This window comes from Chrysemys picta, chromosome 3 (assembly GCF_011386835.1).
Source record: "Chrysemys picta bellii isolate R12L10 chromosome 3, ASM1138683v2, whole genome shotgun sequence".
NCBI classification, from domain to species: Eukaryota; Metazoa; Chordata; order Testudines; family Emydidae; genus Chrysemys; species Chrysemys picta.
In genome coordinates, this window is record NC_088793.1 from 9,437,439 (window position 1) to 9,460,274 (window position 22,836).

The 22,836-nt window shown below is 45.0% G+C and overlaps 1 protein-coding gene across 6 annotated transcripts in view; it reads left to right on the top strand.

The window, feature by feature from the left end:
* The window catches only part of EXTL3 (exostosin like glycosyltransferase 3), a 224,717-nt gene that overhangs the window by 161,248 nt on the left and 40,633 nt on the right, over positions 1-22,836 (top strand). For all 6 annotated transcript variants that reach the window (XM_065590113.1, XM_065590112.1, XM_042848903.2 and 3 more), the window contains one exon: positions 967-3,556. In XM_065590113.1, the coding sequence (XP_065446185.1) occupies positions 1,409-3,556 (2,148 nt within the window). In that variant the 5' untranslated portion in view covers positions 967-1,408. The remainder of the gene's footprint in view (positions 1-966; positions 3,557-22,836) is intronic.

Sequence of the window (22,836 nt, forward strand, 5' to 3'; positions counted from 1 at the left end):
GTCCCTTATGATTGATTGAGTTTGATCAGAGCAATTTTAAGGTCCCACAGGTTGAAAGTTTGCCCTTTACAATGTAAAGGTGAATATCAAATCAATAATTCAATATAGCATGTCGTTATGACCCTCATTCTCGTGATCATGTCTTTTTATGATTTGTTTGCTCCTTATGATAAATAATACTCTTTATACAGAATCCTAAGAACATCCATCATATATGGAAAACACAAACCAGTTATTTAATTCCCCACCCCAGGCATATTTTATAAGGCCAACTGAATTCAGACAAAAGGTGGTCATAGGAAAGCAGGGGTTGCCAGTGCAGCAAGTTGAAGGTATATAATGCATGCCTGCATTTGGTTATAAGTAAAATTAGGCTGACCACATAAAGCTAGTCCCCCAAGTGTTGCGTGTCCAAATCGCAAATCCTACATGCAATTGTGTAAGATGATCAGTTTTTAATTCAGATGGGACCCAAGGCTAGAATGGGGTATTTTGACTCAAATATGTGGTGGTAGTAATCCTTTGTAAATCTGTAGTGCCATTTATCTAAGGATCACAACATGCCATAAAAAGATGGGTTACTGTTAGTATCTCCATTTTTATAGGTGGGGAATTGAGGCATGTAAAGTTTAAGTGACTTGTCCAGCGTGTCACAGCGAGTCAGTGGCAGAGACAGGAATAGAAAATCTGATTTATTGACTGCTATTCTCTGTTCTGACTGCTGGACCACGCAGCTTTTATCAAGTCCTTTGATAGAACTGCCCTGCAGAAAGCTATGCGTGTCTAATGAATCCTGTCAGTTCCTGAGGTTTGTAAGTACTACACAAGGAGGTGTCAGACAAGCAATAGTGAATCAGAATGCCGATGATTTTTGACTGTACAGCTCCTTTTAGTAAATGTCTTTGTTGTTTTATAGCTTAGTAAGGTGTCATTTTTGCCTTGTCTGACTCTATTGTTCTTTTGTAGGCATGGCAGAGTATCAACAGCGCAGAGGTGATGAGAGAGACTGATGCTTATCAAAGTCTATTCCAGCTTGTTTTCAACTATGGCTGTTGATTCTGCATATTCATTGGATGGTAATACAGGATGTCAAGAGCAGCAGTAAGAGGTCGACTTGATCCCATTGTGTTTTTGTCGCCATGACAACACCACACTACTAGCAACAGCCAGTTAACCAGCGATCAAGGGAGGAGTTCGATGATTGATTCTAATTGGACCAAAAGTTGCATTTGCAACAAAAAGGCTGGAGGAGGCAGCCATCCTCACGACAAGAAGATGAAATTTCCATTCTATTGGCCCCTTATTAAGCAGGCACAATAACATTTTCTTTCAGAGACTTGCTAATAAAAACTGTTTTGGTTATGGCTACTGATCCAACGTGATTGGGCGCGCACCGACTCTCAGACTCATGACTGGTTATACCATGTTGCGGAATGGGGGAGTGGGGAATGGCGGCCAACCCTGGGTGTTACGATGGTCCAGTCGGATCCGGCTTACCTGGCTTAGCTTTACCCTGTTCATCATCCTCGTCTTCTTCCCCCTCATCGCCCACTACTACTTGACCACCATTGATGATGCGGATGATGCCGGCAAGCGCATCTTCGGCCCCCGGACCGGAAATGAGCTGTGTGAGGTGAAGCATGTCCAGGACCTGTGCCGCATCCGTGAGTCAGTCAGCGAGGAGCTGCTCCAGCTGGAGGCCAAGCGACAGGAGCTCAACAGCGAGATCGCCAAGTTGAACCTGAAAATCGAAGCCTGCAAGAAGAGCATAGAAAACGCCAAGCAGGATCTCCTGCAGCTGAAGAATGTCATCAGCCAGACTGAGCATTCCTACAAAGAACTGATGGCTCAGAACCAGCCAAAGCTCTCCTTGCCAATCCGGCTGCTGCCAGACAAAGATGAAGCTAACTTGCCTTTGCCAAAATCCAACAGGAACTGCAGGCTGCACAACTGCTTTGACTACTCACGCTGCCCACTGACGTCTGGCTTCCCAGTGTATGTCTACAACAGTGATCAGTACCCTTTTGGTAGCTCTTTAGACCCTTTAATTAAGCAAGCCTTTGAGGCAACTGTCAGAACTAATGTTTATGTTACTGAAAATGCAAACATTGCTTGTGTGTATATAATTTTAGTGGGGGAGATGCAAGAGCCCATAATGCCAAAACCTACTGAACTAGAGCAACAGTTGCACTCTTTGCCATATTGGAGGACTGATGGGCACAACCATCTCATCATTAATTTATCGAGGAAATCGGAAACTCAGAACTTTATCTATAACATCAGCACAGGGCGTGCCATGATTGCCCAATCCACCTTTTATGATGTACAGTATCGGCCAGGTTTTGATATGGTGGTATCGCCTCTAGTCCATGCAATGTCCGAACCCAACTTCCTAGAGATCCCACCCCAGGTGCCAGTAAAGCGAAAGTACCTATTCAGTTTCCAGGGAGAGAAAATAGAGTCTCTTCGATCCAGCTTGCAAGAGGTTCGTTCGTTTGAAGAGGAAATCGAAGGCAATGCCCCAGCTGACTATGATGATCGAATCATTACCACCTTGAAGGCTGTCCAAGACAGTAAGTTGGACTTTGTCTTGGTGGAATTCACTTGTAAGAACCAACCTAAGGCAAGTCTGCCCACTGAGTGGGCTCTTTGTGGAGAAAGGGATGACAGATTAGACCTACTGAAGCTATCTACTTTTGCACTGATAATCACACCAGGGGACACCCATCTATTGATCTCTGCTGGGTGTACCATGAGACTCTTTGAGGCTCTGGAAGTTGGAGCCATCCCAGTGATTCTTGGAGAGCAAGTTCAGCTGCCCTATCATGATGTGATCCGGTGGAACGAGGCAGCCTTAATCATACCAAAGCCACGTATCACAGAAGTGCACTTTCTTCTGAGAAGCATTTCTGACAACGATCTCCTTACCATGAGGAGGCAGGGCCGCTTCTTGTGGGAGACCTACTTCTCCACCTCTGACAACGTGTTCAGCACAGTCTTAGCCATCATAAGGACTCGAATTCAAATCCCGGCTGCTCCTATTCGAGAAGAAACTGCAGTGGAGATTCCTCACCGCTCTGGCAAAGCTGCTGGTACTGACCCCAACATGGCAGACAACGGTGACTTAGATCTGGGGCCTGTGGAAACAGAACCACCTTACGCATCTCCCAAATACCTTCGCAATTTTACTCTCACAGCAATGGATATCTACAGGAATTGGAATTCGGCTCCAGGGCCTTTCCACCTCTTTCCACACACACCCTTTGATCCCGTTTTACCTTCAGAAGCTAAGTTCCTTGGGTCTGGGACTGGATTTCGACCAATTGGAGGAGGAGCAGGTGGTTCTGGGAAAGAGTTCCAAGCTGCCTTGGGTGGCAATGTCCCAAGGGAGCAGTTCACAGTAGTAATGTTAACCTATGAGCGGGAGGAAGTGTTAATGAACTCCCTAGAGAGACTCAATGGACTCCCTTACTTAAATAAAGTTGTAGTAGTGTGGAACTCCCCCAAACTTCCGTCCGAAGACCTCTTGTGGCCAGACATTGGTGTCCCAATCATGGTAAGAAATACCCAAATGCTCAATTTGGTTTGACATTTTTACAGTGGGAAATAACGTAGACATTTTTATCAGTTCTGTAACTTGGCGCGTCTGCCTAGTCATCCAACGTTGTGCTGAAGTTTGTTGTTATACTGTGGGCTTCAAACTGCTGTCAGGACCAGGATTTTCAAGAATAGGAGAGCCTAAAGTTAGGCTCCCGAATAAATGACCTGCTTTCCAAAGTGCCGAGTACCTAGTGGCTCCCACTGAAGTAAATGGAAGATGCTGGGTGTTTGGCACCTTTTGGAAAAACAAGTTGCATATACAGGAGCCTAAATAGGAATTTAGGAGTCTGAAGTTAAATTCCTGGTTTTGAAGATCTTTGGTCCAGCTGTTTGTTCATCACCGCTGTTGTTTGAATCAGTCATGCTTAGAGGACAAATAAAAGAATAATGCTTTACAAATGTTAATTTAAAAAAGAAGGGGAGGGGGAGGAAGATGGCACTTAAATGTACAAACTAAATGTGGGTTTTGTGCCAGGGCAGTTCTGAATGTAATAGCACTTTAGAGTGATGAGGGCATTATGCTGCATGCAAAAAGATTCATTGATTTAATATTGATTTTAACATTTCATTTTATTATTATTTCTGACAAATCCTGCTGCATGTGTTTAAAAACCTTTAAGGTCCAGGCAGAATAAGGAGAGAGAATTGCTCAGATAATTGCAAAATAAGCTTTCACATTAGTCCTCTCCAGTGCTTGCATTTTGGGAAATTCTTGCAACAAGTCTGCTTAAGGGTTAACCCTTTCATAGCTGGGCAGTGGGGGGTGGAAATTTTTCTCTTTTGACTTGCTAATGGGTGTCATTTGTGAAAGAAAAAATGTTTTTCTCTGGATCAACCTCTTTTCTATATTATTCCTGCCATTTTTCTCTCCTTGCAAATATTATTTTATTTATTACTGATGCAGTGCCAGAGGCCTGTTCGCACTTTACAGACCATTCATTAGAGGACAGGGATCCTGGTGTGACAGATTTACAGTTTAAGGCAGTGGTCATCAATCAGTCGATTGCGATCGACTGGTCGATCCTAGAGGATCTCCCAGTCAATTGTGATCTCCGGCGGTGCAGCGTGGCTGCCGCTATATCAGACTCCCTGCCTACCCCGGCCCCACGCCACTTGTGGAAGTGGCCAGTGCGGCAGGGGGGACAGGGGTCTCCCTCCACGCATTGCCCCTGCCTGCAGGCACCGCCCTGCAGATCCCATTGGCCGGGAGAGCTGCGGGGGTGGTGCTTGCAGAGAGGGGCAGCATGCGGCGCCAATTGCCCCACACACACCCCCCGCAGGGGCACGTTAGCCCCTTCTGGGAGCAATGTGGGGCCGGGATAAGCAGGGAGCCTGCCTTAGCCGCTCTGCACCCACCGCCAACCAGGAACCGCCGGAGGTAAGTGCTGCCTGGCGGGGGCCGCAACCCAGTCCTGAGCCCCCTCCCAGAGCCAGCACCCCATACCCCCTTCTGCACCCTGAACCCCCTCCTGCATTCCAAGCCCCAGCCCTGACCCCCCTCCCAGAACCAGAACCCCAAACCCTCTCCTGCACCCCAACACTCTGCCCCAGCCGGAGCCCCCACCTGGACCCAAACTTCCTCCCAGAGCCCCCACCCCAATCCCCTGTCCTAGCCCAGAGCCCCCTCCTGCACCCAAACTCTCTCCTAGAGCTTGCACCCCTCACCCCCTCCCAAACCCCTACCCCAGCCCGGTGAAAGTGAGTGAGGGTGGGGGATGGAGCGAGCAGGACGGGGCTTTGGGGAAGGGGCGGGGCCTTGGCTAAGGGGCAGGGTAGATCCTGGATTGCCCTTAGATTCAAAAAGTAATCTTAGGCGTAAAAAGGTTGGAGACCTGTGGTAAGATGTTCATAAATCCTTTTTGAAAATGTACCTTATATACTTAGGGGCCTGAGGGCTTGTCGAGAGGAACAGTTAGGCTATGTCTACACTACGCACCTTTTAGCGACACCAGCCGTGCTGCTACAGCTGTGCCACTAAAAAGCGTGCAGTGTAGCCACTCTTTGTCAGCAGGAGAGAGCTCTCCTGCCGACAAAAGAAATTCCGCCCCCCAACGAGCGGCGGTAGCTTTGTCGGCAGGAGAGCTTCCCTGTTCACGCCAGCGCTTTTCATCTATAAAACTTATGTCGTTCGGGGGCGGGGGGCTTCACATCCCTAAACAGCAAAAGTTTTACCGACGAAAGTCCAGTGTAGACAAAGCCTTAGGGCTTGGTTCCACTTGCAAGTCAGAGCGCACTAAGTCAGAGCGCACTAAGTCACCACCCCAGTGTGCTCTAACTCACTCCCCATCCACACTGGAAAGGCGTGTAGAGCACTCTGACTCCATGGCTAGAGAGCTCCTGGTACTCCACCTCGGCGAGAGGAATAACGTCTGATGCGTCTTGGCTGAGACGCCCCAGCGTCAATATGAACGAGGTGTTGCATTACTGTGCTCTGATTGACCTCCAGAAACGTCCCATAATCCCCTTAAGTCAAGTGGCCACTCTTGTCGTTGTTTTGAACTCAGCTGTAGGAATGCGGATATGCCCTTTCAAAGCTCCGTTTCTGACAGCCGGCATGCTTATCTGCTCCAAGAAAAAGCAGACATTACTTAGGAATGTTGCTTGCTGTCAGTGAGAGAGAGAGAGAGAAGGGGGAGAGGAGGGTCTGAACTTACCAGAGAGCATGCTGACACACTCTCAGCACCCCAAAAACCCACTCTCCCCCTACATACACATAACACACTCCCTGTCACACTCCACCCCACCCCCCACATTTGAAAAGCACATTGCAGCCACTTGAACGCTGGGATAGTTGCCCATAATACACCGCTCCCAGTGCCGCTGCAAGTGTTGCAAATGTGGCCACGCCAGTGCGCTTGCAGCTGTCAGTGTGGACAGACTGCAGCACTTTCCCTACTGCGCTCTCCGAAGGCTGGTTCGGCTGGCAACTCAAAGTGCTCTACATCTGCAAGTGTAGCCTAGCCCTTAGTTTGCAGAGAGCTGGGGTTTGAATCTACCCCGCAGTAGCTTGCCATAGGCTGCGTGAACCCTGCTGACATTCATTAACAGTTTGTTAATGGGCTTTGATGTAGTCGTTTCAAAGAGGACTAGATCAGAGACCATTAACAAACTGTTAAGGAGCATCAGCAGGGTCCACATGGGCTGTCAGTTCGTGCAGGCTAATGTGGGGTAGATTCACACTCCAGCTTGCCACACATCAATTGTTCATGTACACGAGCCTTAAGTCTCATTGAAAGTCAATGGGACTCTTAATAGTGTGTAAACTTAAGTATGTGTGTAAGGCCAGGTCTACATTAAAAAGTTACGTCAACCAGCAACATCACTCGGGGTGTGAAAATCCCCTGGGTAGAATTCTTCTGTTGTCCTAGTTACCACCTCTCAAGGAGGTGGATGAGCTACAATGACAGGAGAACCCCTCTTGTCGCTGCAGTGAGTGGCTACGCTGAAGCGCTACAGCTGCAGTGCTGATGCGGTGCCGCTCTAGCAGTTTCAGTATAGACATAGCCTAAGTCTTTGGAGGAGGAGGAGGCCATAAATTAGAAGAATATTTTTGAACTTCTTAGCCAGTCTGTTTCCTGACTTCATATTTAACTCACATTGGGAGTCTGTCACAGTAGTTTGCTTTATAAAATCCCCCTTCTTCTGTGGGGCTAATGAAATAAGAGCATAAACCCAGCCAGCTAGCGGGAATTGAATCTCAGACGTTAAAGGTGGAGGAGGAGGGGAGAACCTATCAAGCTGTATAGTTCATCCCTTTACAAGGGAAGAATATCCAAGAATATTGGATTTTCAGTTTATGAAGCAGCGTAGAAATTCTTTACTGCGGTCTATTGAGCGTATAGCCCAGTAAATTCAGAGAACCAAGAATTGGCCTTAATTTAAATTACAGGTAGAAAATTGTGGTTTTTAAAATGTCTCTCTTCCAATGCAAGCAATTACGAGCACTGTATGACTGCTAGGAACAGAGCAATAATGCAGCTGTGCCAAAGCGATCACTGATCAAAGCACCTAAAACCAGAAGTCTATTGAAGTAAAGTAAATTACAGTGTAATGAGACAGAAGGCAGCATGCATAGTATATCCTGGGCTGAAAGTCTAGCCACTGATAACCTTGAACTAGAAGTCAATGGGTCAGCACATATTACAGGATGAAGGAAAGCATCCTGAAACCTGTGCGCATGCAGTGCAGATAATTGGTAATGTTTGCTTCCATGTTGTTTTGTCACAATTGGTTGGGAGATCCTTCCCTCCCAAATGATCCCAAAATCTCACCAGTAGTGCTGCTAGAGCAGAGTAAATAATTGATGGTGAATAATTTGCTGTGATATTTTCTGCTTGCAGGAAGAAGTTGCCATGTCCTTGAATTTATTCTGTCGTTTATTTTTTTTCCTGTATGGTTTGATCACAAACAGTTCATTGAGTATTTGATACGTGGTGTTTGAGCTGTACTGCTTAGTTGTGGTTGGTCTCACAAAGTCACGTGGTATAATTTGTTTCCCAGTGGAGTGTAATTTACAATCAAGAGCAAGGCTTGAAGGAGCCTCTGGGGCTCTGAATCTTTCATGGAGAGGGAGAAGGTAAACAAAGTTAAGAAACACATTTTACTTTTAAACCTCTTCCTTTCTCTCTGAGCCATATATTCCATGCCTGAAGCAACATTCCTAGAAAAATCTGGCTACTGTGAGGTCTATAGGCTGTGTGCAGAGCTGAAATTATATTTTTACCTAGTCTCAGTCATAGAGAGTAGGGGTATATGTACTGTAGGTTCCATTTGGAAAGGATGTGAGCAGATCCCCATGTAATTGAAGTGTGTCCTGTGCTGGGGCTCTGGTGGGGACTTCTGAGAGATTGAGAAGAACAGGAGTACTTGTGGCACCTTAGAGACTAACAAATTTATTAGAGCATAAGCTTTCCTGGACTACAGCCCACTTCTTCGGATGCACTCTGAAACCTGAGAGATTGAGCCCTCTCGTGTGTCAAAATAGTTCCCCATCCCATGTAAAAATACCATGTAAGAATTCTCATGTATGTGAGTGTAAAATATGCTTCCTTCGAGCATTTGTATGAGTAGAACTGTGAATTCGCAGAATTTTCATTGAAAGTGAACTTGGAGGGGTGTGAATTTGCCAATGCAAATGCGTCTAAAAATTTGATTATATTCAAACATTTTTCTGCATTGTTTTCCCAGCTCTGGATATCATGCTCTCTTTAGCATTAGACGTTATCCAGCAAATTTGATTCATTTGGCTAAAGCCTAGTTTGCAAGAGGGATTAAATCTTTCTGGCAGCCATCAGCACTGATTCAGCTCTACTGCATTAGCAATGTTGGGACCCCTAGTGTAGACAGCTCCTGCAGTTGCCACAATTTTTAACACCATGTCAGTTGCACTTAGGCACAGAGAATGCAACTGCTATTTCTCTGCTTCGGGAAAAAGGGGGAAAAAAAACATATTCAAATTAGATCTCCTTTATTCGGAGACACGGATCATTCCTCTGACTTGAGGTAAGGAGCAGCCACTCTGTGCCATTCAGTTAACTCCTTAAACAGGGACAAGTAAATAACTTTTCTTACAGGTGGAACGAAAGCTAAGAACACAGGAGAGAGAGAGATTGATGATGAGTTAGCTTTCATGTTCTATCCATGCCCCACATTCATGGGTGTGCGCACACATCCTGAAAAGATTCCCTAATGCAAAAAAAGAATTTGTCATTAAGGACACAATATTGCCGAGGTTGTAGAGGAGGTTCCCAACTTCCCCTTTCAGGATCTCCCCTCTCAGGGATCCCTAAAGAGTGAATGGAAAGGAATAACATTCCCTGCTTTGCAATTCCCTGAGAGCCCTTTTCACCCAGACAAGTACAGGTTAAGGGGAAAAAAATAAACCATCTCAAAAAGACAGGCCACCCACCCAATCCTTGCAAATAGTAATAAAAACTAGGGAGTCAACCTGAACCTGAGATCTGATTCAGAGAGGTTTTTTAAGGGAACCCTGTTATGCCAAGTAGAGAACTGCCCATGGAAGGAAATTAAAACTCCCAGAACACCTCCCTCCCCTCTCCGTCTCCTCCAAATTCCGTCTGAGTGCTATTGTCCATCAACTCAGGCCTCAGATTTGGTGGGTGAGACAGGCGAAGTGTGGAACACTGGACCTTTTGTTTTCACTTGAGGCAGTAAGGCTCCACTGCACTTTTGTTTCTGGCTTTGTGTCCCTGGCACTGAAGTTCCTCCCTGCTGCCACCACAGGGTAAGTTATTCTGTTATGCTGGGGGGGTGACACCTGGAGGGGAGAGGCCTGAAGGAAGTAGGGGTGGGGGTTGAAGGAGGGACTCTGCGGGGGCCTGAATGAAGGAAGGGAGTGGACTGAGGGGGCTAGGGAAGGGAGTTCAGTCTGAAGGGGTCGGGGTTCTGTAGCAGTTCTTGTATGACTAATGACCCCATTGTCACTTCACCTCTCTGGCTGGCTGGGCCTAGAACATCTCCCCTCTGCCCACTACGCAAGAGGAGGTTTTTTCCACAATAGAATTATCACATATTGCTTGAGAGATAGATAGATAAAATACACTCTCTCTTTCTCTCTTTTAAGATTTGCAGTTCCATGGTGTAGAATCTTCTATTGTTAAAATAGGCAAAGAAATATTAGTGGGGGGGGGGGACCCTAAGGCCTATTGCTGTCCTTTGTTACTTCTTTGGGTTCCTTTATTTCAATGTCAAGTACTTAATTAATAACTTTCTCTTTCATTCTTAATCTTACAAGATTGTTGGAATGTTTTCAGTTGCATTAAATCTTTGAACTGATTGGCTTATACAAGTAGAACCAACTAAACACAGTCCTCTGCTCTTGCCATACTGCTGGCCCAATTGCCGAATCATTCCCAGCCCCAAACTGAGGCTGTTCCTACCTAGTCCCTGAGGTGTGTCCTTGAGAACTGTCCCCACAGGAACATAGGCCCTAACTCCATTTTCCTTCCACTGATGACCATGATACACTGGGGATATGACCATCAGGCTACACATTCAAATGGAAAACAGCCTTCAAGCAACTATGGGTAAGATTAAAAAAAAAAATCCTGTGAGGAAATTCTTTTCATTAGACTGGACCAAGAATTTCTACTTGTAAAGGTGGTAATTGCAGGACTGTTATGATGGGAATACACGCATCAGATTTAGAGCGGCACATACAAAGACATCGCCCAGATGTTACTCAAGAGAAGCAATCCACAAGTGAGACAAGTTCACATAAGGATGATGATAATCCTAACCTTCCGTGCAAAAGAATTAATCTGCCCTTAAACCAATGTACTCCAGATTCTATGTTGAAAAGTGAGGTGATAAAAGTGAAGATTGTGTCTACTTTGCCTGAAGCTTGCCTTGATAAGCCTCATCTCAATAAAAGTGAAAATATTCTTCACTACTGGGAGCAACAAAGAATGAGACCTGAACTATATCAATTGGCTTGCATCCGACGAAGTGAGTATTCACCCACGAAAGCTCATGCTCCAATACGTCTGTTAGTCTATAAGGTGCCACAGGACTCTTTGCTGCTTTTACAGATCCAGACTAACACGGCTACCCGTCTGATGTTGTGTTTGCTGTTCTTGCTGCGCAAGTCAGCGTAGAAAGGGCATTTTCTGGGCTGAAATATGACTGACAGAGTTCTGGAAGATGTTGTACTAGTGCATGCAAATAACTTGCTTAAAAAATATAAATAACTTTTCTACAGTGAGAGAAATATTTATCATTGTATTCTTTTGCTAGTGTTTACACTGCAAGCATACAAGTGTGTGACATTAATCTGCAGGAAATGTATCTGAACTGGTTCAAAGTGGTTGAACTGGTTACCAGACCACCATTCTAACTTAGTGTCTGAACCAGAACCAAACTAGAGAATTACGAAATATTGAAGAACCTGAACTGGAGCTGAACCAAAATTTTTAACGGTTCAACTCTTGCTCCAGACCAGACCATCTGTGTACTCAATGCCTTGAAACTGATCCTCTTTTCCTGATCACTAGAGCACCTTCACACTCTTTGGTAGCGTTGTATATGAAAATTAATATAGACTGGATACTGAACAAACCAAGCAAGTGGTGTTTGCAGTGTTTCAAATGTGGTCCTCCAATATTGGCACATGCTCTGGCTTGTGTAATCCAGCTCTGCTCACCACATATCTTCCAGACCGCAAGCAGGTTGCAAAGGCTGTTTTCTGACCAAGAACAAGGTGGAGAGGAAAATAGAGATGGACTTCAGTTCCCCTTTCTCTTCCAGTGTGCTGTTAATTCTGAAAAATTAAAAGACATGGAACACATTGGATTGAGCAAGCATTAATTAGCCTTCCGAAAAGAATGGTCACTGTTTGCTTTAGAAAGGGTGGTTAGCCAGTTTTGGAGATCCCCAGGTTTTGGTGGGCTAACCCCAAAGGCCCAAATATAAATGAAAATGATGGTTAAACCTTGGAACAGCTTGCAGACAAACAGCCACTAATTCTCTAAGGCAGCAATTAAATGATCGATTTCCCCTTTGGAAGTATACTTGAAACCAGAGGACCAGAGTTTAAGATGGGAAAGCAAAGTATGATTTGCAGCCTTCTCAGTTAAACTTTTTACCCCATTGTTTCTCAACCTGTGAATCATGACCCCCAGTGGGGGTTGTGAAAGGCAAGCAGGGAGGCCACCAGGTGTTGACAATTTTATTACAATATAAAACAAAGAATGTGTCATTGCCTCCACTCCTTGCACACCCTTATTCTCAAGTTCCGGTATTCTCTGTCAACCTCGTGAAACATACAAAATTATATAGGCTTATCGTTATCATTGATGTTTTTATAGTAAATGTTAAGGGGGTCGTGAAAATGTTTTACTTTGAATAAGGAGTCGCCAATATGAAAAGGTAGAAAAACACTTTTACCCTAGTGTATTAACAGCCTCAAGGATCTTACCTCACCAAAGGTCATTGGAGAACCAAGCAGCCCATCTCAAAATTCCTGAAAGAGTAAAGTTGCCCCTGCTTTGTTAATCACCTTGCTGTGTTATTGAGTTTAACAGTAATCTCTGGTGGGCTCCAAATAATGTTGGTTTCAATTATTTTTTTATTTTATTTTAATTTTGGTCATTAGAAACCTACTTGGATTGCAGCAACTGGTTCACTGCGAGTTGACTCCTGTTGGTCTGATTTTCTATGAGGGAATACTTCAGCAATGTATCTTGAGAGGAGTACTTGGATGGCTAGAATTTTTCACCTCTTGGTTATCAATTCAAATCCAGACCAGGCCATTAGCAATAGTAATTTTCTAACCATTTGATGGCTGCTTAGTGTTCTGTGTGAAAGGCTTAGATCAGTGGTTTTCAGTCTGTGGACCTCTGGGGTCCACATACTATGCCTAAGATTTCCAAAGGAATCCACAGCTCCATTTGAAATTTTTAAGGGGTCTGCAAATGGAAAAAAAAGATTTGAAAACTACTGGCTTAGACTCAGTCCAGTTCCCATTGACCAGGTGCCTACATTATTATTTATGTATTAAAATAGTATTAATCATGTTTGTTATAGTAGTGCTGAAAGACCAACCAAGAATGGGCCCACATTGTGCTAGGTGCTGTACAAACACAAAGTTCAGGGCAGGGACTGTCCACTAAAACTTACAATCTAAATAAACGAGACAGGCACAGGGCAGGAGTGGGGCAGAACACACAAGCAGAGTAAACAATGATGGCAGCCGTAGAACCTCACGATTTTTGGAGGTGGGAGCTAGCTAGGAGGCTTCTAGAGGTTCTAACCCTATTGTTCTGGGCACCGTAGAGATAGAGTAAAAGGCAGATATGCTCTGAAGAGCTTACAGTCTACATTCTGCACCCCTCTAAAAGTTTGGTTGTGTTACCCCGTGTGGATTTTGGGCCAGGTCCATCTCTGTCACCGACAATATTTACAACCCTCTACTCTGTTCAGAGTCAGTTTAGCGTAGCACCTTTCCATGTGCCACAGCAGTGACTGGTAGAGCCCTGCAGTGGGAAAGGGTATCCCGCAGGACCTGCTGCCCTAATAGCGGAAGCATGTAAAATGTACTTTGTTGCAGGCAGGATTGGGTGGACAAAAAACACAGACTGCGGGAAAACTCTAAATCTTTTTAAATAAAGGATTAGATACTTAAATTTAAACAAAAGATAGAAAGAGGTTTGATGTCTATTATGACAGGAGTTATAGTATTTTTTTACATGGTTTAAGAAAGATTTGTTTTATTCTTTGAGTGGTAAAAATTTGTCTGAATTTGTTATAAAAATACATTAACAGACTTTTTTTTGTTTGTTTTTTGTTTTTTTTAGTAGCATGAGGGAACCTGTCTCATGTGGGATCTGCAGGATCTAAGGTTTTTGCGGGTGAGAGCGGGATAAAAAGGCAAGAAACAATGCAGGGGCGAGGTATGGCGGGGTGGGACGGAAGCGGGATTAGGCCCATGTACTAATATTTTTGCAAATTACTCACCCGTTCTCTGAGATTATACCCTGATCATAAATAGCTTTTAACGCCCGTCTCTTCTTGTGAATTTCCAGCCCCCCTCCTCCCCCCCCCCAGGAATGATCAGCGTTGTGCAGACTGGTCCTATTCGTAGTAGAGCGGCGGCTATCCTAGTGCAACAGCATTCTTCTTGCCCCTCTTCCTCTTGCGTTTTTGTGTGCACTTGTAGGCATTTATGAGCAATTTAGCTGCGTTCACTGTTGATGCCAGCTACTGTAGCTCTTGTCAGTGACTAATCCTTTCCCTCAGCTTTGTTAGAGAATAAGTAGCTAGCTTTGATCTGTGCACCTAGTTCCAGTGGCATAATGTCCTTTTCCCTCTGGCTCAGTGGCTGGCCTGGAAAACGTATTCAATTTAGATGCTAGTTTAAAAAGAAATAATCCCCTGACAATTTCTAATCCAGAGGCGTCACTACAACTACAAATCTATCTGCTTGGTCACATTGACCCTCGCAATGGCACTTGTTAAACAGTAGGGGAAAAGATTTCCAAACCTCTTATTCAGAGAATCCCTGTGCCAATGCTGCATATTATACAGTGCAGTTGTTGTAATACTGACATTTTATACCTACAGCACAATTCTGCCACAAGGGTATTAAAGTGCTTTGCAAATTACATATAGGCAACACCACCGCCTATGTCGTACAACAAGGATGGATGCAGATTTTGGCCAAGAACAAAAGGGGTGAAACTTTACTTCTTTAGCTGCCATGATGTCTTTCATGGACAGACGTCACCTAACCTTGCGGAGTGTCTCTCTACTCTGGAAAAATGGCTGTAGAACTGGCCTTGTAGGGTTCCGTGTTCATCTTTCAGTGACTCCGCATCAAACATGCTTCTTCGACAAGTAAGATGCCAGCCCAGCAAACTCAACCGGGGTATGAGACGGATGTGCTCTTACTGGCTTGCACATCATCACTCGTAACTCTTACCAAAGTGAAGTGTGTTATATAGGCCAATTGAGGTGAGGAACTTAAAGTAAAATAACTCAGTCTAGGTCACAGTGAGTCAATGACAGAAGTGTTCCAGGAGTCCTGATTGCACTATTAGGTCAGTTTTTTGACTGTATCACCTTTAGACTTCTTTGTAGCCCTGTATAAATACCCAGGTAAGGCCCTGATTCAGCAAAGTACTTAAACGCATGACTAACTTGAAGCATGTATGTAATCTCATTGAGTTTGCAGGGACTGCTCCCATGCTGAAAGTTAGATGTGTGCTTAAGTACTTTGCTCGACCAGGGCCTTAAACTGGGCTTTTGCCCTCCTGCTTTGGAAAAGCTGATCCCACCCTCTGAATGAAACTAGTTTTAATCTGTTTCTTGTTCATGTGTGAGAAATCAAAGCCCAGTAGAATGTGTGAAGAAAGAGGTTGTGTAAACATATCCGAGTACCTTTCCATTCCTTGGAGGTAGGACAGTGATGTCAAAGGGTTATTTGAGTTTTATTCCCAGCTTTGCCACTCTCATCCTGCAAGATCTCGAGCAAGTAACTTAAAGCACAGCTTTACTCCAAAAAGTGGCTTTGTAATAACACCCGGAGGCCAGAAGCCTTATTATTTCTATTAGTGTGGGATCAGGAAAGAGCCCAGCTTATGTGCCAGATCCCAGGCTGCACGAGCAGGGCTGGTAGTTGGGAAAACTAGCTTTTCGCTTGTAAACTGAGCCCTTGTGGTCTAGAGTCACTTACGGAACATGGACTAGACAAGGCCTTTTTTCAATTGTCATTTCGGAGTAGATCCGCACTTGTGCCTCTCCTGTACCCATTTGGAAAATGGGGATAATACTCTTTCCCTACTTCTGCGGAGGCGTGGTCGTTGCTTAAATGTTTGTAAAGACCTTGAGATCATCTGATGAAAGGCAGTCTAGAAATGAGTAGCATTATTACCTTTACATTTGTCTGTTCCTTTGTTGTGTACAGCGCTACCACTGCACACTGAGAGAACACATATACATCAGATTAGTTCCTCTCAAATCCCCATTAGTTTACTGTCTTGATTTATTTTTAAAGGCTCCACAGTGGACAGGGAAGAAACAAAGCAGACACTTAATCTACCTGAGATGCAAAAGTCCAGGTGCTTGTCACTACAGGGCTTAAGGAAATGTGCAGTGAGGCATGAATGTACACTGATAATTTAACAAGCTGCACTGACGTTTTAGGGATACATCCACTGAGCATTAAGCCAAATGTCCTTCAGCATCCCAGTGCTGTTGCCTAAAATCAGCACTTAATTCTCTTGCATGCCATATGCTCTTTTTGGATATCTTTGCATAGACACGTATGTGTATATTACTGTAGTTTTGGTTCTCAGAAATCTGACTTGAAATTGAACGGCAGCTAACAGGATCGGTAACCCAGAGGGGAGTAATAATTGCTGAGATGGTGCAAAAGGAGTACTGGGGAGGAAGACTTCATGGCAGGTTCTTGCATATAAATCCAGACATCGTCTCACATGTGGAAGCCTAGTGTTTGTACTTAGGAAGTAGTAGCAAGTGTCGGGTCCCTGGGGAGTAATGTGCAGTCTGGCATCCAGTATTAAAGGCTCTATAGTCTTTATATTTTAAAAGCAGTCTCTGCCTTGCGCACAATAGGTCACAATTGCTTGCTATAGAACAGGAGAGGCACTGTAGGAAATAAAACTTGAATCAGAGTAGGGGCAGAAACCGCATTGTTTACCCACTGCCGGATGTTGTACTGTTTTAGAGATTATGTGTGTGTGTGTATGCATATTTAAACAGCTAGAGGACATTTTACACCCTTCGGTGAACATATGCAATGGAATGTGGAACAAAGGCCTAATCTGTGTGTGCATTTGCTCCATCTTTTCTCCCCTCCCTTTCCCCACTCATCTTCTCTGTCTCCTCTGCCTGCCCAGTTTTTTTTACTGCAGCCAGGTGTGGCGACACCCAAAGCATGTTCTGAGGCAGGGTGGTCTTGTGGCTAAGGCACAGGTCTGGGATGTCTGGGTTCCCCTCCCACCCTTACCACAGACGTCTGTGGGCAAGTCATTATAGACAAGAGGTATGAATGGTGCTTTACACATTGTGTAAAGACGCAGTCCCTGTCCAAAGGTGATTAAATATGATCCAATACAAGGAACAATGGACAACCTTCTACCGGGGTTGCCATGGCCTGGGATGGGTCTGAGGATGAGCTATCAGTCCCTGTAAAAAGAATGTTCCAAATGGCCAGCATAACACACAGCCTCTGACAACCAAACTCCTCCTACTTGCCTTCTCATGGCAGAGATGTTCCAAACAAGAAGTGGGAGGGAAAGGGAGGGTGAAAGGCAAATGCCTGATGCCTTAAAACCAGGCTGCTGAGGGCAGGTGGGGCCAGTTAGCCATGGCCGGCAAGTCACTGAGGAGAAGGAAAACTCCAATTTAAACTCTCTCGAGATGAGAGAGAATGTTTAGATTTCTGGGCAGTGGCAGTACTGTGATGGAGCTCTGGAGAGACCAACAAAAACTCCTGAGAACCAACTGAATGGCATAGGACTCCAAGAGGAGGGGGCAAGCAGCTCCGAAGCTGCAGGTCTGGCTGGCAAGGCCTGACCAGACACCTAGATCATGGCACTAGGTGACCCACTGGATCTTTGTTCTTTTCAGCTTGCACTTCACTGGCAAGAGTAGTTAGCTCTTTTAAGGGGTGGCTAGTCCGGCCTATGCGTCGCCCCACCAGGGACGCTCACAAATGGTGGGAGAACTGTTCAGCCTTCGGCTGGGAGGTCATCTGTCTCAAACCTGACAGCCCCAGGCCAGTAGGATGGCTAGTGCCCGGTTGTCTCCATAGAGTTGGGGAGAATAGCCGAAAAGGTGAATCGCCAGACAAAAAAATTTAGATTTGTGAAACAAAGGCTTAACAGATCTTTGCAAGTTGCTACTCTTTGTGCTGTCCTTACCAAGTGAAGGCATGGAGTTGGCTGAGATGGTGGTCCGAAGAAACACCGATACACGCTCTGGCCTCCTGCACACGTGCTGCCTGAGAACTGGGCCCTGGCTGTAAGGTGGACTACATACGTGGTAGTGGAAGGAGAAATGGTGCAGGATGGTGGTTTGCAATGAACTATGTAAAACTGTTCAGGAAATCATCAGCCTGACACAGGCCATAACGGATGGCGAGAATACCGTGAGGGCCTACCTAATTGAGGAGAACCCATTCTATGCCATGAGCATCGTGTGAACTGATAATCCTGGATCTCGATGGTCTGTCAAGGGAGATGTTAAGTCTGCACTATTGAAGATGGCATCTGGAAAAGCATCAGGACCGGACAAAGTCCTGGTGGAAATTATCAAGCCTTGAGAGAGGTTGGTGTATGCTAACTTGCAAGAGAAGAAAATCCCCCCAAGAGAATGCAGAAAGACCATATGGGTGCGATATACAAACTAAAAGGTGATCTACACAACTGTTCAAAGTACTGAGGAATTAAGTTGCTATCCCACTGCATGACATTGTTAGAGTGAATCATGTGTTGTATGCAGTGATGTTGTAGCTGTGTCAATCCCAGGGTATTAGAGAGACAAAATGGGTGAGGTAATATCTGTTATTGGACCAACTTCTGTTGGTGAGAGAGACAAGCTTTCAGGTCTGGGAATGGTACTAGTGTTACTGCTAAATACAAGATTGAACAAATAATTTAGCTAAGTAATTAGCGCACATTCTAAGGGATCATTCAAGGTGAAGTTGCATGTTAACATCCCTGTAGTCATAGGACTACAAGGGGAGCTTAAATTCATAACTTTACTAGACACTCAAAAAACTAAAAATCATGGTCTTAATAAAGACACTGGATTTATGGCTTATTACAACAGTGTCTTTAAGACCATGACTTTTAGTTTTTTGAGTGTCTAGCAAAGTTATGAATTTAAGCTCCCCTTGTAGTCCTGACTACAAGCATGTTAACAGGCCACTTCACCTTAGAATAGGTGCTAACTGCTTATGCTAAACTAGAGCTTTACAAACTGTGGAGTGCGCTGTCCTGGGGGGTATGTAGGAACGTTCGGGGAGGCAAGTGGTGATGCCAGGTGGCTTGGGCCAGCCCTGCACCCGGGTGCTCGGGGAGGGAGCGCCACCTCCACCCCCTGACTCACCTCAGCGAGCCAGCCAGCTTGTGGGTCAGTGTCAATGCCTCCACGCCCAGCTCTGGCTCCGCCCCCAGAGAAACCATCACACATGTCTTCCCCCATCCTGAAAACCTCAGGGGGGAGAGACAGGTATGGGGGGGGGGGGGGCGCAATCAAAGTTGTGACTCAAAGGGGGGGGCTCAAAAAGTGTGAAAACCTCTGTGATAAACTATCTGTTCCATCTTGCACTTAGCTGTGATGCCCCAAGTACCTTTCCCAGAACTGAAGAAGAGCTCTGTGTAGCTCGAAAGCTTGTCTCTCTCTCACCAACAGAAGTTGGTCCAATAGAAGAGAGAATCATAGGTAGCTGTCAAATACCAGAACCCATTTTAGGAAAGAAGCAGTTGGGTTTTAGAAAAGGAAAAGAAAGCACAAGATGGTATGTTCATTGATAGACAATTAGTGGAAAAGAAGCTGGAGGGAAATCTTTTGCCTGGATGGGCCTTACTTGAGTTGGAGAGAGCATTCAACAGAGTACCTAGACAACTGCTACGATTCTCTGAGATAGTGGAGGACCTTGCCCAGATGGTGATGGCCTTGTCTGAGGATTCTATGACACAGGTACGGACGCCCCTCAGCAAAACAGAAGGTTTTGAAGTGAAAGTTGGGCTCCACCAGGGATCGGTGCTTAGTCTTACTAGTCATAATTGTGATGGACTTCATAAGGAAGCAAATCCAAATGGAAGGTGGTACGAAGTTGATCTCTGCAGATAATATTGCGCTAATGGCCATTGGGGAGGAAACTTTGGCCCAGACAGCTGATGCCCGGAACAGAGAACTAACAAACTATGGCTTCAAAATGAATAAAGAGAAGACTGGAGTTATGTGGGTGACTCACAGGGAACCAAAACATTGAGGGCCAGCACCTAAATCAGCTCTCTGTGTTTAAATACTTTGGGGGTTGGTTGGTGGCAAATGGAGAAATCGACAGAGAACTGCAAATAAAGCTTTTGGGCATGCGGGAAGTCTGGCCCAAAGTAAGTGGAGTAATTTCTGATAAATGGACATCCAGGCTACTTAAGGGACAACTATACAAAACCATGGTAAGACCAGCTCTTCTGCCCAGATCAGAGACATGGGCAACCAGAGAGAGACACTTGAGAAGACTTGAAGCCATTGAAATAAGATGTTTGAGGGCAGTAAGGGCGGTGACATTGCTGGGCCATGTGTGGAATTAAGTCATTAACAGTGAGACCAACATTGGTGGCATCTGAGAGAAGCTGCAAGAGAGGAGCCTGAGATGGTATGGGCATATATGAAGAATGGATGAAGGGAATCCTGTTAAGAAAGCATTTGAGACTAGAGTTTGCAAGCAGAAAACAAGAGAACAGCCAAGAAAATGGTCGACTGCATACAGGAGGACAGAGTGGATATGAAGTAAAAGTTGGACAGGCCAGCTTGGAAAAGAGTGATCTGACTCCAGCCTGCTGGATAAAAGGAAAAAAGACCAGGAAAGATGGACAATCCCGAAGGCAAAGGAGAAGGAGGGAGGTTTATGTGCACTAAAAACATGATGTACATTGCTCATTCTTTTTGATGCTGTTAGTTTGCCTTGGGAGCATTGGTTATAGTTAGGTTGAAATTATATATACCCTCCATAAAAGCCACACTTTCAAAGGAGGTGAGGGCGGAGGGATAGCTCAGTGGTTTGAGCATTGGCCTGCTAAACCCAGGGTTGTGAGTTCAATCCTTGAGGGGGCCACTTAGGGATCTGGGGCAAAATCAGTACTTGGTCCTGCTACTGAAGACAAGGGGCTGGACTTGATGACCTTTCAGGGTCCCTTCCAGCGTTATGAGATAGGTATATCTCCATATATTATGCCTGCATGGCATACAGGATTGGGGAGGACTTTTTGGGATAGGGGACGGAGAAGTGGAGCATGTGGGAGGTACTTGGCAAGGATACAAAAGGGATGTGAAGGGGAAAGGAACTAGCAGATGCAGGGCTCAAGCAGGAGATGAGAAGAGAGGCGCAGAGAGGTGTGTAGCACCTGGAAGTTGAGGATATGGAGTTTGAATTCAATTCAAAGCCAGTGAAGGGATTTAGGTTTCAGAGTAGCAGCCGTGTTAGTCTGTATCCGCAAAAAGAACAGGAGTACTTGTGGCACCTTAGAGACTAACAGATTTATTAGAGCATAAGCTTTCGTGGACTACAGCCCACTTCTTCGGATGCATGAAGGGATTTAATCACCCTGTGCTTGGTCTACTCCTCTGTAGAATGGGGCTAATAGTAGCCTCCTGGGACTACGTGGAGGTTAGTTAACATGTTAAATGCTTTGAGATCCTTGGATGGAAGATGCTTTTGTGGTGTTTGTTTCCCAGATCTGTTTGCACACTGGCAATGACTGTGGCATGACACCCATGATAGTGCTCTCTTACACAAATGATATCTGTCTGTGCCTCACTGAGAAGACAGATGGATGCTCTCCCTCTTGTTCTTGATGAATGTCTTTTCTCCAGTTTTTCTTGAAATAATACTCCTCTGTTTGTTAACAATAAGGCATGACAAATCTCCTGCCATCCTGTGAATACAGAGCAGTCCCTTTTTCCCCCCAAAGGAACATTCACTTCCTTTCTTTCCTTAACTTGGGAGGAGGGAATCATGTTGCACAAAACGTAATCAACAGAGAGGTGATTAAGTAGCTTGATTTCAGAAGCAAGGGCTTGTACATCCCACGCTGCTATGGCTTTAAAGCTAGTTAGGAATTGTCCACACGTGCTGCAACAACACTTCTGATTGCAGTGTAGACATACCATTAGTTTGGGATGAGAGAGTTTAGAAGGAATCGGATATATTACTGGCTTGACAGGCTTTATTAACTTACATTGTTAATGCAGCAATTCAGACCATACTCCTTTATAATAAGCTACTGACCTTTCTCTTCTCTGTTCTGAATTCAGGTGACCGAATGGGGATAGGTTTCAAAACATGGGAAATACTGGGTTGGATTTTTAGCACTGGAGATGATTCTTAGTCAATAGGGAATTTTTTTTCCAATTAAAATTGTATTTGGTTTAACTGTGAGATTCATTATTTCAAGCACAGTGGGGTACTAACCTCCAAGCCATTCTATGTGTTGTGGCAAAGTTATTTTAATGAGTTTAATCATCCCAAACAGCTACCCCTTTGTTAATAAATGTTGTATCCCATGTTAAGTGGCATTTGTTCTCCTGTTTTTAAAGTGGACTCCAAAAAATGTTTAAATGTCCCAGTTAATATTTGCAGTGTTGTTGTAGACGTGTTGGTCCCAGGATATTAGAGAGGCAAGGTGGGTGAGAGAAAATGTTTTATTGGACCAACATCTGTGGGAGAGAGAGAGACAAGCTTTCGAGCTACACAGAACTCTTCTTCAGGTCTCAGTAGACCCATACCGGAAGAAGAGCACGGTGCAGCTCTAAAACTTGTCTCTTTCACCAATGGAAGTTGGTCCAATAAAAGATACTACCCCACCCACCTTGTCCCCCAGTTAATATTAAAAGCCTCCAGGTCAACTTAATTTGGGAAAAACGTAGACACACCCCACTGCAACCTCATGGCTCCGTAAGTCCGATCAAGGTCTTCTGCCACTCCCCCTATCTGTCTGTTTGAATGGAGGAGCAGGAGGTATTTGG